Source organism: Primulina huaijiensis, chromosome 2 (genome assembly GCF_012295235.1).
Source record: "Primulina huaijiensis isolate GDHJ02 chromosome 2, ASM1229523v2, whole genome shotgun sequence".
NCBI lineage: Eukaryota > Viridiplantae > Streptophyta > Magnoliopsida > Lamiales > Gesneriaceae > Primulina > Primulina huaijiensis.
The window spans coordinates 14,520,772-14,538,132 of NC_133307.1; the positions used below are offsets into that span (position 1 = coordinate 14,520,772).

General features: G+C 37.9%; 1 protein-coding gene across 1 annotated transcript; it reads right to left on the minus strand.

Annotated features, from left to right (window-relative positions):
- Positions 1–14,714: 14,714 nt before the first annotated feature.
- Positions 14,715–17,318, minus strand: LOC140967111 (galactan beta-1,4-galactosyltransferase GALS1-like). The gene is made up of 2 exons (XM_073427507.1): positions 16,073–17,318; positions 14,715–15,179 (listed from the first exon to the last, which is right to left on the minus strand). The coding sequence occupies exons 1-2, from the start codon at positions 17,182–17,184 to the stop codon at positions 14,810–14,812; spliced, it is 1,482 nt and encodes a 493-aa protein (XP_073283608.1). The 5' UTR covers positions 17,185–17,318; the 3' UTR covers positions 14,715–14,809.
- Between the last annotated feature and the right edge of the window lie 43 nt (positions 17,319–17,361).

Genomic DNA, 17,361 nt, shown 5'->3' on the forward strand with positions numbered 1-17,361 from the left:
GCTGACTGTGCTTCTCCCTGCTCTTCGAATAGATCAGGATATCGTCAATGAAGACTATGATGAACTGATCCAATAATGGCTAAAACACGCGATTCATGAGATCCATGAAAATCGCTGGCGCGTTCGTCAGATCGAAGGGAATCACCATAAACTCATAGTGCCCGTAACGCGTCCGGAAGGCTGTCTTATGCACGTCAGTCTCCCTCATTTTCAGCTGGTGGTATCCGGATCGAAGGTCTATCTTGGAGAACACCGATGCTCCCTGAAGCTGATCCAACAAGTCCTCGATCCTCAACAACGGATACTTATTCTTGACTTTGACCGTGTTCAGCTCTCGGTAATCAATGCACAGTCGCATGCTGCCATGGAGAGAAGCTAGGGCGTATGAAACCCTTGTCTAACAGATCCTGAATCTGATCCTTGAGCTCCTTCATCACTGCAGGTGCTAACCGGTAGGGTGCTTTAGATATCGGCATTGTGCCTGGCATGAGCTCAATAGAGAATTCCACCTCTCTGTCTGGTGGAACACCTAAAACATCGCGAGGGAAAACACTAGAGAACTCACTGACTACATCCACATCCTCCAGCCTCTGACTGACTGGCTCTGTCACTAATACAATATTGGCTAAGAATGTCTGGCAACCTCTCTTCATATGCTTCCTCGCACACAAGTAGGAAATGACGTGCGACATCTACTGATGTCTAGCTGCCTCAAAAACAAATGGCTTTCCGCCGGGCGGTCTAAAAGACACTGACCTCTGTCGAAAATCTATGACTGTACCATGAGAAGATAGCCAGTCCATTCCCAAGATGATGTCGAACTCCGGTAATGGTAGCACTATTAAATCTGCGTGTACCGAATACTTTTGTAACCGAAGCTCCAACCTTTTCACTATATGCGAACTGAGCATCTGATCTCCGGATGGAATCGATACTCTGAACCATGAATCCATCAGTATTGGTGTAAGGTCCAAAATTAAGACGACGTAACCCAACTGCATGCAAATCTAGGAAATATGAAAATAAGTAATAAATTGATTTAGTGGCTAAATTATTTGTGTGCCATGCATGATTTTATATTAAATATGATTTAATTGTCATTTTTCATAAAACTGTATTTTTAAGGAATATTCACGTTGCGATCGAGGAACGGAGACCGAGGGCTGAAAAACGTAAAATGTTTTTATTAAATAACTATTTTTAATTATTTAAAATATAGTTGATGGTTTTTCATATTTTTGAAAATAAGGGATTTTGAGGTGATTTTATACGCCGGGGCGTAAATTTATCGGTGTTGGTTTTCAACAAAAATACGAATTTTTTAGCAACCCGGCTATTTAATTTACAAAATATTTTTACCAAAAATATTTTTAATATTCTAATTAGATCCTAATTAAGACTAATGGGCCCAAATTGTTGGCTTGATAGGCTTAAAGCCTTGTTAGTGATTAATTAGTATATAATATTTGTTAAATCTCCTAAAACTCTACAAAACTACATGCCTCTTTCTTTTGAAATCTCCACCTAAATTACACGGCACACACATGCATAAATATTGAGGCAACTTTTCGAGAATTTCCAAAGAAGCTTCAAGCAAAAGGTCTTGCCCGTTCTTCGATGTCGTCAACGTAAAATCGTGCGTTAAATACGAAAAGGCACGCCTATTCTTTCTTTCAAACATCATCACACCGTATTATGATTTGTTGTATATTTCGAACGAAAAAAATTAAGAACCATGATGATTATTTTCGAAGTTGCATGCACATGGGTTCTAAAACATGAGTTTTGTTTACCAAAACCATGTATTTGTATTGATTAAGGGCTGCCATGATATAGGTATTGATCAAACATTGTTTTATATGAATTTAAAGTCCTAACATCACCTTAGAAACGCTGCATAACGAGAATCTAAAAGCTGGAAGCTAGGTTGCTGTCTTAAGGAGTCAAGGGCTTCGATTTTGTTCTTCATGGCTAGGATGGGCGTTGGCTGAGTCCAGGGGCTAGACAGGGTCGTGGGGGAGTCAAGGGAAGAGTCCTAGCCATGCTAGGACTCGAGCTAAGGAGCTTGGGAGGAGTCCTTGGCAGCAAGGACTCCTACCCGAGAGACGCGAGGGAGGGGCGCGCAGGTTCTACGTTTTTGTGCAGGCTTGTGGGCTCGGTCCAGGGGGCCTGGCTGGGTTTGAGTGAGAATTAGGGTCCTAGGAGAGGGCACAACTGGTTGGTTCAAGAGTGGCTCGGTCGGCTAGGCTCCTAGACACAAAAACGTAAGGGTCATGCACTTGGGGTTTCCTGGACAGCATAGGTGCTTGGTTGGGGAGCTTCGATTGTAGTCCGGGGTCTTGGTCTGTGGGTTCCTAGGGTCCAGTATGGTGGTATAGGGTGTGGGTCAGAGTTTGGTTCAACATGGTTTGGGGGTGACTCGAGAAAATCGGAAGATGGCTCGGGGTCGAAGTTTATGTGTCATATTAGGGTTTCTAAAATAAAATAAATCGAAAAACGGCTCACGGGGGGTCAAGTCGTGGTTCATGGTGGCTAAAATAATATAAAAAGACTAAATTTAAAATTTATGAATTTTATATTAAAGTTTGGGATTTTTCGGAATTAAAACGCCTTCAAAACGATTAATTACAAATTAATTAAAAAGCCTAGTTTTTAAGCTAAATAAAATTATGAAAATTTTAATTTAGGCTTAAATAATTATTTGGGACATGCTAGAGTCAAGAAAATCAGGAAAACGTCAAAAACGTAAAATGTCACGTCCAGGGGTAAAATGGTCTTTTTACACAGGAAAATTAGTAAACGTCATGGCAATGCCCTATTTTCTGTTTTATATGCTAATATGATTATGTAACATGTTTATGAATTTTTATATGTTGAAATATGATTTTTAGATGTTCATGAATTATTAAGTTTAAATTGGACATTTAAAATATATGTTGTATGCTTGGTTTCAAAAATAAAATGGTATGTATATGCATGATTTTTATTAAGTGATGCTAACATGTTGAAGGATGTGAAGGGATTGTGACTACTATATTTTGGAAATATCGTGAGGGTTATGGTCCCAGTGGGAGCCCGACGACGTGTTTCCTTGGATACGGATACTAATACGAATACGAACACGAATATTTTAATACATAGGCCAGGGCCCAGTTGACCGGTGAGAGTGTTTCCGGTGTCTCCCGCCGCCCAGTACTGTGGTTTTCTTAAGATGGATCCATCGCCCAATACGATCAAGAATAAGAGTCACAATCACGATCTGAATTCAGCAAACATGAACATATAAAAATGGATATGGATATGAATATGAATATGTTTATGTGATATGTTTATGTTTTTTTTTTTTAAAATGTTTAAGTTTAAAGTTTATGCATTATTAAGAAAATGATATTTTAAGTACGAGTATTTTTCACTGTTATGTGTTAACTGTATTACGTATTACTTGTTACCAAAGATAGGACGTGTTGAGTCTTTAGACTCACTAGGTGTGTATGATGCAGGTGATACAAATAACTATGATATTGGAGGTCTTGACGAGTGACTTGCTGGACTGTCGGTGCACAAAACCCGAGGACCAGCGCTTCTATTTCCGCATTTAAGTTTATGATTTTAAGTTAAAGAGTTTTACGACATATTATTTATGCTTTTTGAGAGATTTTGAGAGGTTTAGTATGGGCTACTCTTTTCAACATTTATTGCTTTTTAGGTTTGGTAAAACGATTTCCGATTTCTTGTTTTGACTATTTTCCCTTTTGATTTTCAAGTACTAGTTGGAGGTTTATTTTAAAAATGGTACAAAGGTATTTTTGTATATGTAAATGTATAGACCGAATATAAAGAAAAAAATTTAACACGTTTTAAAAAAAAACGAATAAGTAGACATTTCAACTGGTATGATTCCTAGTCGCTTGACGAAGGACTCAGATATAAAAGAATGCGTAGCCTCTGAATCTAGCAATGAATGCGTGACTACACGTGCAATATATATCCTCCCTGCGACAAAACATACCATCAAATCTAATAGAGTCGAACTTAAGGAATTTCTTATCAGCAATTAACCCAAAATCCTCAAAAAATCATTACATTAACCCAAACATCGTTTCCAAAAATTCGAAATTAATCCTCAGAATAACGAAAATTGCGAATTAGACCCTTAAAGTTCGAAAGTTGCACCAAAAAATCTTGAGTTTTAGCCATCAAGTCTTCAATTTATCGGTCATTACAATTAAGCCCTAATATTCTTCATTAAAACAAATAAATTCTTAATCCTTATCAGGTAGAACATGCATCCTAATTTGTTCTAAGTTACCAATCTCATACATTTAATTCTCAAGCATTCATAAAATCCATGCAATTATGCGATAAAGTAAAATCTTAAACGCAAGTGTTACCAGTAATTAATGTCGAGTCTGGCTCTGCCTCGGCCTCCTCGGCATGCATCACATATGCTCGGCCAATAGTGGGGCCCTTGTTCCTTGGGCAGTTTGCTGCTTTGTGGCCCTCCTGTCCACAAACGAAGAATTTGAAGGTTCCCCACCTGCACTCGCCGAAATGGAACCTGTTGAACTGAGGGCATGGCTGCCTGTCATCTGGCTTAGGCGCCCCTGATGCCTGAGGAGGTCTCTGCTGCTGCTTTGGCCTCCCAAACTTCCCTTAGGGCCTCTGCTGTCTCGATGGCCCAGTAAACTGCTTTTTCTGCGGCTAGGAACTGGACTGATTCTGCTATCGCTTCCTATGCATCTCGAAGTCTATGTCTCGCAATGCCTGCTCTGCCTGAAAAGCGCAGGGAGTGGCCTAATCATAACCTGTCGGCCTCATCACCATGACGTCCCGGCGAAGAGTGGGTCTCAGTCCATCTAAGAAATGCCTCAGCTTCTTGGCGACATCTTTCGCTATCTTGGGCACAAAGTGGCAACCCCTATCAAACTTGCGAATAAACTCCGCCACAGATAAGTCCCCCTGTCGGAGACTCATGAACTCCCTCTTCAGACGGCCCCTGACGTCAGCTGGGAAATACTTCCCGAAGAACATCTCCTTAAATCTGGCCCAAGTGAGAGTAGCCATATCCACTGCATGTGCAGCTCCCTCCGACAAAAGGGACGCATCATCCCTCAGCATATAAATGGCGCATCTGGCCCGGTCACCATCGCTCATTTGAAGGTACTCAAAATGCAACTCCAGATACTTAATATGAAACGTCCTCCCTTTTTATTTCTTTAAAAGTACTAGAAATTTTTTTTTTCAAATTTTCGACCTCTCACTTACATTCCATGAAAATATTTTTAAAATATTTTCCCCTTTAAAATAAAACACCAACTAGCATTTTAAAAATCAAGTGAAATAGTCGTAAAATGAAATCGTCTCATGTTTTATCAACCTAAAAAGCAATAAATTTGAAAAGTGTAGCTCATACTAGACCTCTCAAAAAACACTCAAAAACATAAGTAAATAGTCTGAAAATCTTTAACGTAAATCAGAAAACATAAATGCGGAAAAATAAAAGCGCTGGTCCTCGGGTTATGTGCACCTTCAGTCCAGTCAGATCAACCACCAAAACCTCCATAAAAATAATCATCATAATCACCTGCATCAATCACACCTAGTGAGTCTAAAGACTCAACACGTCATACCCTTGATAACAAGAAATACGTAATACAGTTCACATACAACAGTGAAAAATACTTGTACTTAAAATATCGTTTTCATGAAGATGCATAAATTTTAAACAAAACCATTTTCATGATGCATAAACTTTAAATAAAAACATTTTCATAATGATTCATCCTCTTTAAACATAATCATTTTCATAAACTTTTTCATAAACATTTTCATATCAACATAAACATATTCATATTCATATCCATATCCATATTCGTATCCATATTCATATTCATGTTCGTGTTTGTTGAATTCAGATCGTGATTGTGACTCGTATTCTTAATCTTAATGGGCGATGGATCCATCTAAAGAAAACCACAGTACTGGGCGGCGGGGACTCCAGCGACACTCTCACCCATCAACTGGGCATTGGCCTACGTATTAACATATTTATATTCGTATCACGTATTCGTATTCGTATTCGTATTAATGAAAACACGATCGTCGGGCTCACACTGGGACCGTAACCCTCGCGACATTTCCAACATGTAGTAGTCACAATCTCTTCACGTCCTTCAACATGTCGTATTTCCATCACTTAATAAAAATATGCATATAATATCATTTTATTTTGAAACTAAGCATGCAACATATCTTTTAAATGCCCAATTTGAAATCATAAAAATCATAGACATTTAAAAATCATAATTTAACATATAAAAATTCATAAAAGTCCATAATCATTGAAAATAATCATATTAGCATATAAAATAGCATTTAGGGCACTGCCATGACGTTTACTAATTTCTAGGTGTAAAAAGACCGTTTTACCCCTGGACGTAAAATTTCTCGTTTTTGACATTTTCTTAATTTCATTGACTCTAACATGTCCCAAATAATTATTTAAGCTTGCATGAATTTTCTCATATTTTTATTTGGCTTAAATCGATGACTTTTAATTTATTATTTAAATATAACATATTAATGCGTTTTAATCCTGAATTAAACCAAACCTTAATATAAAATTCCCAAATTAAAAACTTAGACTTACAGTAATTATTTAAGCTTAACCCTAATTTTCCATAATTTTATAAGGCTTAAAACTAGACTTTTCGATTAACTCGTTAATTAGCGTTTCGTGCGACGATTAAATCCCGATTACATCCAAAACTCGTTATTTTGATCCCTAATTTTTAACATAACATTTTTAGGATTTATTCTACTCTTCCACATCAAGAGCCACCCCCGTGGACCTTTGGGTTCAATTTTAGCTTTATTATTTTCCTTTTTTGACACCTTATCGAACCCACCGAGCCATCTCCAATTTACTCGAGCCACGCCCGAGCCACCTTGAACCAAACCCTATCCAACCCATCTGGGCACCCTACTGACCCAGCCCAAGCCCCTGAACCAGCCCTTAAACCCTCAAAAAGCCTGCTGTCATTGAACCCAATTGCATGTGCTGTGTGTGCGTGAGGTTCCCTTTAGTTTTAGGACTCCTAGTTAGCCTAGGACTCTTCCAACTAAGCCACCACCGAACCTACCTAACCCTGACCATCCCTAAACCAAGCCCAGACCCAGCCCAGACCAGCCCAGCCCCTGGAACTCACGTGCGAACCACCAGAAGCCAGCACCACAACCTGCGCACCATGGAGCTTCCTCGCGCTTCTCACGTTTATCTCGAGCCAGCATTGGCCCAAGCCACCCCAGCCCCTGGCCCGAACCTTACCCATCTCCCTAGGACCCTGATGAACCCCCGAGCCAGCCCCTAACCCAGCCACAGCCCCTGGAACTCTCAGCCACACTAGAAACACGCGTGAAGACTCCCCTCACGCTAGGACTCTTCCAGCCCACCTTGCACGAGCCCTAGCCACCCTAGGACCCAACCCAGACTTCGAACCTGACCCTGGCCAAGCCCCCACCCAGCCCTGGCCAGCCCCATGACCCCATTAAAAACCAACAAGCCCCTAGAACCATAGCCTGCACACAAGGCCCTCCCCAAACTCACGATTGTTCTTTTATTCCTTGCCTACGGTTTCCAGTGTATTGCCCTTCAATAATTATCATGATTTTGCTATAAACCAATCCATATTATTACCCTATCCATGGCAGCCCCTTAGCAACATAATATTCATGATTTTGGATCAAATACATGCCTTAAAAATTCACATATTATGCAAAAACGAAATTGTTTCATGATGCACTTGTTTTTCATGCAAAACAATTTTAAATAATTACTATGGTGTGAAAGATGAGGAAAGGAAGAAATATGGCGTGCCTTTGCGTTATATACGCACGAAAATCTGTTGACGATAAAGAACGGCGACGAAGAGACGATGGCTTGAATTTCCTTGAAATTTTCGAACCTATCTCTTCCAATTATTGAGTGTGTGCCGTGTGAAATTAGGGGAGAGTTTTCCAGATTTTTGGGAGTGTGTGGCCGATTATTGATGCCAAAAAGTGTAGGGTTTTGTTTAATTTAACACTTTAAATACTAATTAATTAACATCAAGGATTTTAGGCCTATTAAGCCCATTAGTCTAATTAGGATTTAAATAAAATATTAACAAAGTTTTGGTAAATTAAATTTGTGAATTTATTATCCGCATTGCTAAAAAGCTCGTATTTTTCTTGAAAAACCAACACCGATAAAATTTACGTCCCGGCGTATAAAATCACCTCAAAACCCCATATTTTCAAAAATATGAAAAAGCAACACTCATATTTTAAATAATTAAAAACAACTATTTAATAAAAACATTTTCTATTTTTTTTCAGCCCTCTGTCTCCGTTCCTCGATCGCAACTTGAATAACCTTTAAAAATCACATTTAATGCAATCATATAAAAAAATATATTTTAAACATGCAAATATGCACAACATAATTAATTCATGCAATTAAAACAATTAATTAAAATACAAGAGAATTTAATAATTGCATGCATGTGGTTTGCGTGAAATTAAAATTTTCGGGGCGTTACATAATACATCCCTCTGCCACGAATGGATCGGTGGTACCCCCGAACTCCTTCGGGTTAAGCCGACGGAAATGCTCATAAACATCGGTATGCTGTCGGGGTGTCTGCTGGGCTAGCTGGGCCTGCTCCATGATCCTCGCTATTCCCTTTAAGTACTCGGGTAGCTGGATCCCCTGGTGGTGGCGGCGGAGGGCCTCTGCCACCTCCAAGAATATCATCATGTCTGTCTACACTGGGATCGCGTCTAGGAGGCATATCTGTATACAGTCCAATTTATAAACGTAACACATCATGCAATTAATCTAGTTTTTAAAACAGTAGATCCTTAAATCGTAAAAGCAGTCAAACATGAATAGTAAATCATCGTAAAGCGTAAATCATGTTAACATGCAGGTGATAACAGTAACTCATTTAAAGCATTTAAAACATAAAAGCTTACAGACTTGAGGCTTGAAGACTGAGCGACAGAAGCTGGCGGTGGCACCACCCTATACAGGACCCTTGCTCTGATACCAACTGTTACATCTACTTATTTTAAAAGTACGGAATTTTTTTTTTTAAAAGCTCACATTTTCTAAATAACATTTAAAATAATCGTAATTATTTTAATAATAAAAATGGCGCAGTTTAAAGTAACCAACATCATCTAAGATCAAATGTAAACATAAACGAGTAAAAATCGTAAAATCATCAACGTATGAAAATATTCATCTTCTCTCAAATCTCATAATAAAAATGCGAAAAACATGCGGTCCTTGGGTCGTGTCACCACACCAGGTCTGCCTACCCAGAGTTCGGCATCTCCAGTCCCATACTCCTCAGGCTCACCTGCATCACACACGCCTAGTGAGTCTAAAGACTCAAAACACATGTACCAGAAATAACAAGTACATATACATGTCACACAGCAGTGAAAAATACCATACTCAACATATTTTTCATGAACTTAAAATCATAACATAAACGTGTCGGGTAAAATCATATCCTGTCAAATCATGTCATCTCGTGTCATCATATACGTATATATTTTCATTTAATTGAATTCAGTTCATTAGTTGTGACTTTCGTTTCAGCTCTATCGTATCAGCTGTATCGATGGATCCATCTACGTATAACCACGGTACCGGACGGTGGGAACATCAGCGACAGCATTACCCGTCCACTGAGACTAGGCCTCAGCTCATCATATCTCATGTCATCGTGTACATATACATCGTCAGTCACAACCAATTCCCGTCCTTCAAAAACATCGTCATATTCACCACTTCATAAAACATGCATATACATAACTTTTTCTTTTCAAACCAAGCATGCACCGTATTTATCATAATTTCATAAAAATCATAAGCATGATGCATAAACATTTAAAACATGATAAAATGTGCTCAGGAAGCTGACAGGACCAAAATCTCACCTCGGGTGCAAAATAACCATTTTGGCCCTAGAAATCCAAAATTTACCGTTTTACCTCTAGAACATTAAAATTGATCCGAAGCTTACCCAACTCCTTAAAATGTCCCAAAAGATATTTAAAATCATTCTTCGACGTAAACTCGAGCCCGATATCAAACTTAACTGATTCATTTTAAAACTTGGACCGGAGTCCCGATTTTATCCCGAATCGACTCGAAACTTAACCAAAATTTTCCAAACTCTTTAACACGCCTTATAAACACTTAAAAGGTCATAAAACCATCAAGACTAAGCCCCTAAATTTCTCGGCCAAGACCTGCAAGGTGCTGAACCAAATTTTTTCCTACTCACACTCGTAACCCCCAAGTGCACCCTAGTCACGTTTTCTTTCCTACTCCAAAACCAAACGTACTAGCCCCAGCTCAGCCTATCCTAGACCACCCTAGGACTCCTCTGGACTCAAATAAAACATGACTCCAGCCCCATGCAGCCTACGCACTAAGCACTCACGCTAGAAGCCGAAGCACCTCAACCGCAACTCCCTTGCACTCGGTTCATGTGTGCTGCTCAAGGGTTCAAACCAGCAGTGTTAGGGCCCTCCCAGGTATACACTTAGTATGTTGTTCATGAATCTCGATCATCAGTTTACCATATAATATAACATATTATATCAAAGCATAATATCATATATTATCATCAAATCATGTCTCTTGTAAATTTGTCACTAACTGTCTTAAAAATAAATTAGCAAATTAAATAAACATATTTATTTAATTATTCCATTAGTTTATTAATAACTAAATTTATTGTAAAACATTTTTACTATAAATAATTAAAATCATATATAATATCTCAATTATTTATTTGATAAAACAAACCACAATTTCATCAAAAAATAATTTCAAGGGTAAATTTGTCGAATTAAAAAATCGCCTAGGGGTCCCAAAAATGGGCCCATCAACTAGGGACTACCCGAGACCAACTCGGGCATTCTTAAGAAGTTCCATATGCTGTCTGAAAAGGTCGGGCAGCTACTGTGCGTCTCATGCGGCTGCCGGAACTCTCGGGCAACCCCTCTCTCGGGCAAGGTTGACTGACCCTTAAATTGTTTTTGAAATATTACCCTAGGCAGCGGTGCTGGCCAGTTTTGAAGTGACTGACTGTGGGCAGGAACTGTGCATGTGGGCTTCGCGAAATTGGTTTGGGCAGCCGTACAAAAATATAATTTTGTTTTGTTTTTTGAAAATCTGATTTTCTAAGTGCTGCAATTTTCTTGAAATATTCTTATGAGGTTAGAAACGATTTGTTTTTAAATAATAAACAAAACGATTCATAAGAATGAGAACCTAAGCTCTAATACCACTGTTGTAGTATCGTTTTCTTGTACCCAAGATGCAACGAAAATTTAAAAAAAAAATAAATTTATCTCTGACATTCAAAACATGACTTGAGATTCATATTATTCAAATCCATACATATGATGTTTAGGATTATTTACGTTTGTGTTCTTAGATGTTGGACACAAACTATTTCAGGATTAGCGGAGATAGTCCTTCTTATAATTTGCTACGAACGATCTATTTGAAGTTGTTATTATTCAATCTCCGAATTAGGTCCACAATTGAAGACTAAATTCTTCATCTAAATCACATTGGAAAACTAGACGAAGTTTGAGATGAGATCTGGTCATCGGAAGTTGGCGGAACCACGATGACAAAGAGGTGGCAGACGACAATTTGGTGGTGGAGTCTTGGTCGTGACTTGCAATCAACAAGGGGTGACCGATTTTTTTTTTTTTTTTTTTTGTGTGTGTATGTGATAGATGTTTAGAATCTAAGACTAGATTTTCTTGTGTTATGTATTATCAACTTTTGATCATCATTATTTAGTTTATGGCAAAAACTTGTGTGAGACGGTCTCACGGGTCGTAATTGTGAGACGGATCTCTTATTTGGGTCATCCATGAAAAAGTATTACTTTTTATGCTAAGAGTATTACTTTATATTGTGAATATGGGTAGGGTTGACTTGTCTAACATATTAAGATCCGCGAGACGGTCTCACATGAGACCCACTCTTAGTTTATATATCAAAGATTGAATCTCAATCCTTCTAAAACACTATATGGTTGAATTATAATCCAATTAGAACTTTTTTAATCAAGTGTCTCTCTAGTCAAATATTTCATGTAGTATTTTCAACTTTTAATGATACAAGATATATTTAAATAATATTTAATTAATTGAATTTAGGTCCTTCTAGAATATTCTTTTTTTATCTTGACATTGTGGAATCTATTAATCAACCTTTGAATTGAATATCATAACTCCTATCAACGATCAGACATCTCAAACTTTTATAACCTATCTATTTGATCATCATCAAATTATAAGCATGAAATTCAACTATTTGAATTTGACCATCTCAATAAGAACAAAAAATTTAAAATTTGCGTGATCTTCAATGGTTCAGAGATAAATCTAGCAGTGGATTCACAACTTCATGTTATTCAGGACAAAATTTTTGCTAATTCGAGTTTACGCTAATTAGTCACATTTTTTTCATCAATCTCTTGATTAAGAACGTTAAAACTCAAGTCTTATTGCACCCATTAGATCATTGCAAGAGCATCTAATAGCATCGTTCAATGATCCCCTGGGTATCACTGGTAATGTCTAAGAGAACCAATAGGTTATGGTTAGCGTACAATACTATCTCTTCAACTCATATATCCGGATAGTATATTCAACTATTGATATATCAAGAGTTGAAAATACATTCAATAACGATGTGATATATCTTTGAGTAATAGTGACATCGTATGTGCAACTAAGAAAACGTTTTTCCTTAAAGCACAACTCACTCTTTGACCATAGATTCATTGTAAAATTAACTCATCAGATCACATAAGATATCAAAACTCGTAGGGGACATAAGATATCAAAACTCGTAGGGGAGCGGTAAATCTCTGATTACAATGGATCGGCTCCTATGTATATCAAAACCACACTCAACCTCGCTACCTGATGATCCTCGTAGAGTCGTTAAACGAATCAAAGTGCAGTGCTTATGCGTATAACCTCCATGTTATCTCGGGTCAAATGACTAATGGGATACAACAAAAACCGTAAACTTAATTCACTCGATAAGTGATAACCACTTAGAAGGTGCGATGGAGGGTTATTCAATGCAATCATCATACGATCTTCCATCTGTATGATTGGTGTATAATTGTGCATCTCCATGCTCATACCAATAAAATGCGACTCGAACAACTTTTATCCTTATATCATAATTGAATAAAACCATAAAATATTATCAAAACAAAAATTAAGTTTTTACAAAAGTCAATAAAACTCAAGACACGAGTTAACTCGCTTGACATATATTCTGACAATTATTATATAAAAATATTTGATTAAATTAATGATTCAACAATGAAAGTAAACCTAAGATAGATTCTCAATGGGAATCAGATTCGAAAGTAAAAGTTATAACTGAATCTAGATTTATCTGCCGACGAACCAGTATCAGATTTACTTGAAGAACGCACCAGAGAGTCGTTGTGCTTTATGATTAGTAGGACAAAAACCAGTGGTATATATTGTTTTAATGAAAGATCATTTTGAGAAAAGTCAATAAGGTCTATTTAAGAAATTTGCAAATGTCGCGTCGAACAAACAATTTATACGTTCCATATCGTGCATTTGGTTATTACTTTTATTGGCATTGTTATAGTTTATTAATTATATCTATATCGTGTATAATATAATTATTTATTTAATTTAAAAAAATTAAAAAGTTGATAATATCTATTAACGTCAGGATGGTTATTCCGTAATTTTTATATCTAATTATAATATAATAAGATTATATTNATGAGTAGCATTTTTAATATCATGTAAAATCCAAAAAAAAAACTCATATTAACCTTTATATAAAATTAATAATTTTTCAAAAGTTTCCACTTTTAAAAATCGAGCATAAAATATTATGTTAATATTATGTTAATGAGACAAATGTGCTCGATTTTAAAAATGTAAGATTGTAAATTATCTATAGAATTAGAAAAAATTGCAACAAGGATATAACAATTCAATATTATTGTGGTATATGAAAGGGTGGGTTGATACTCTCCGCATATCGTTTCTTGTGTGAAACATTTTTTCTCATTGAAATATTGTGATAATATGCACTGAGTGTCGATATTTGTTGTCTTTTCTTTTGAATCTTTATCTACTCGTATACATTTATCGATTTAATTTTCCATTTTTTTTACAATGAATAGTGTAGTGTAGTGTAGTGTAGCTCACCAACTCCTCTAGTACTCGACAGCCAGTTGGACCACCGGCACCAGCTGTAATCAAATGCATGCACGTATATGGTCACTCTCCCACCAAATTAATAATTATTTCTCATAAATCATAATAATGGACAACCATCAAACGTATCATATGCCTCAGTCTCAATCAATGCTCAATTTTTTTCTATATTTTTATTTTAACCATAATTCTTCACTAATTTAATTATCAATATTTCCCAATCAACATATTTCTATCGCTTACTCCACTTTTCTCTCAATTTTTTAGACAATGAAACTGGTGTTGAATTTACCCTGTAGCTAAGATTTCACACGGTTTTAATCCACATCATGTGGAGTAACATAAGGCCAAAGGTATTGTTAGATTTGGTCAAAATAATATAATCATATAGAAAGAGAATTAATCTAAGGTTTTTTTTTAAAATTAATTTTTGATTCTAAAAAAATTATGCACCATACCTTTTATACATGAAGTAATCATATAAAGCCATAAACAAATTTCAAGAATGGGGTAGTAACTGGGAAGAAGCAAGACCTCCTCCAATGGTGTTTCTCTCGAATTCTTTGATTACAGGAACCACCGATTTCATATTATCGTCATATACAAACGGGATTTTATCGAGCCAAGTTGTCGTGTTCTGGGCTGTGACGGGGAGGATATTCCGGCATAGTTCTTCCTGCACAGTGATTGAGTTGTGGTAGTGATAGTATCTTATTTTGGCCTCCGTGTCGTGTCGTGTCGCACCGACCACGTTCTCGGACATGTGAACACCAGTTGCGAGAGCGTTCTTGGCTTGTATCGCGTACTTGCGATCACGTCTTATTCTGGTTCGGGAGTCTTTGAACACCAGCTTCTCAAAACCCCATTGACTAAATATCGCAAGTAACATGACAATTAAAAAGTTGCATAAACTCAATTATATTTATAGATAATTACTATGATTCAATTATGTAACATAATTGAAACTTCCCTCTCATTCATATCAAAACCGTTTCGATCCCTTTCCTCTTGATTTTATCTATAATTTCTAAAATTCATACATAGCGGGGTTTTTTTTTTTTTTTTTTTTTTTTTTTTTTTTTTNTATTTTAGTCTCAAATAATATTGATGAACAAATATTTAGCTCAATTATATTATTAGTAATTCTCTTGAATCTTTATGTGATTCGATCTGCCCATATATGCAATAATAAGTAATAATTTTGACATAAAAAACAATATTTTTCATAGATGACACAAATAAAAGATCAGTCTCACAAAATTACGAGTGACTCGTGATACCTTCTCACGAATTTTTTTTCATTATTTTTTAATAGAAAACTAAACCCTAAATTTAACTCAGTAGCTAACAACAATTTTAATAAAAAAAATCAAATTAATTCCTAAGCTTTGTTTAACCACATGGTAGGAATGACAGCGCAACAATTGATAAGAACCAACAGCTATTACCAAAGAACAGGCCAATGCCAATGCCAATGCCAATGCCAACGCCAACACGACAAAAAATGGATCATTCTCATGCCAGCAAATTCATACGCACACTAGCTCCTCCAATTCCAGTTATCATCAATAAAAGCATCATTTTCCGATCAAATTATTTCCAATTTAGGCAAAATAATCATGTCCCAGATCCCATTTCACAGTGGATCCATAAATTACTTACTATAACAAACATAATTATGTGAAAATGCTGATGAGATTAAGGAAAAGATTTGAAGTTTAAGTATGAGAATGATCAGATTAGAATCAATAGATTACCGTACCTGGAATAATCTTGAGTGGAGGAATCATTCAAGCAGAGGACACTGGACATGGCGTTTTGCTCGATGGTGAACTGGGTGGTGTTTGAAAATTCTTGCATAACAGATTCCAATGTGCTGCCGTTGGGAAGATAAATATACTCATCGACGTCGAAATAGAATGTCCAATTGGCGGCGTACCGGTACCGGTGGAGGCAATCGTTCACCACCAAGAACTGGTTGTAATAGTACCCATCGTACTCCGCTTGAGCCCTGATATCCTGCAGCGTCACCCTCCCAGCTCGGATCCAGGGCTCCAGAACCACCCTGACCTCCGCCGACACTCCGCCGGCGTCGTGAAATACGAAGTGCGAGCTGGCCCCGAAGAACCAAGCGTGGTAAGCCATCCACTCCCTCACTCTGTGCGCGCTCAGGTTTCCGTACAAGGATGAACCGCAGTAAAGGTACTCGTACTTGTATGGCGGTTGGTACTTGGACTCGTCGTACGCGCCCGGCACTTCTTCCAAGGCGGTGAACTTCTCGTACTTACGGGGGGATCCGGTGTAGTAGGCGTAGAGCATCAGCTTCCCTCCCGTGTTGTCTGCGTTGGGGTTGGATTCGAAGGTGCAGTTCACTACAACAACGGTGTACACGCGGCCGTAGCCCCAGTCGGGGAGAATCTTGAAGGCCTTTGCCCTGACGGAAGCGTTTCCATTGTCAGGGATCCACTCACACTTGTACCACGGCCGACCGTAGACATGAATGGGTTTCGAAGCCAGGCCTACCACCGCAAATGTGCGGGATCCGCCGCGGTAGGCACCCATCTGAACGAAGAGAGCCGCCGCGTTGCCGTAGGCTTGGAACGTACGCTTGTTGGGATCGGCGGGGGACCTCATGAGCTTCTTCTTACCCAGAGGAACTGCAGTAGCGGACCTGATAGGCATCGAAGACTGGGTGGTAACGGAGCATCGTGAAGGAGGGGAGAGTAGATTCTCGTAGTAAGGCTGGAGGTTGAGAAGCAGTAGGACAAGTGCGAGAGCTAGAAATGTAGCGAGAAGGGGCTTGGTCTCGAAGCAGAGGAAGAGTTTCCCGATGGGATAGGCGGTGGCGGACGGCGGTGTCCCGTCTTTCCTCATTGGAAGCAGATTCGACCGACAGCAGTCTCTCACTAATCAACACCTTTCCACAATTCTCCAAATCCCTTTGACCCACACCTTTTTGTTGCTTTCTTCTCTCTCCCTCTCTCGATTTGTGTGGCAGGAATATCGAACGGTGGGTGTATATAAATTATATATATATATATATATATATAT

Coding starts and splice junctions, on each gene's coding strand:
- LOC140967111 (XM_073427507.1), bottom strand. CDS start 17,184: ATGAGGAAAGACGGGACACCGCCGTCCGCCACCGCCTATCCCATCGGG. Junction 15,180..16,072: donor TCCACTCAAGATTATTCCAG/GTACGGTAATCT, acceptor TGCGATATTTAG/TCAATGGGGTTTTGAGAAGC.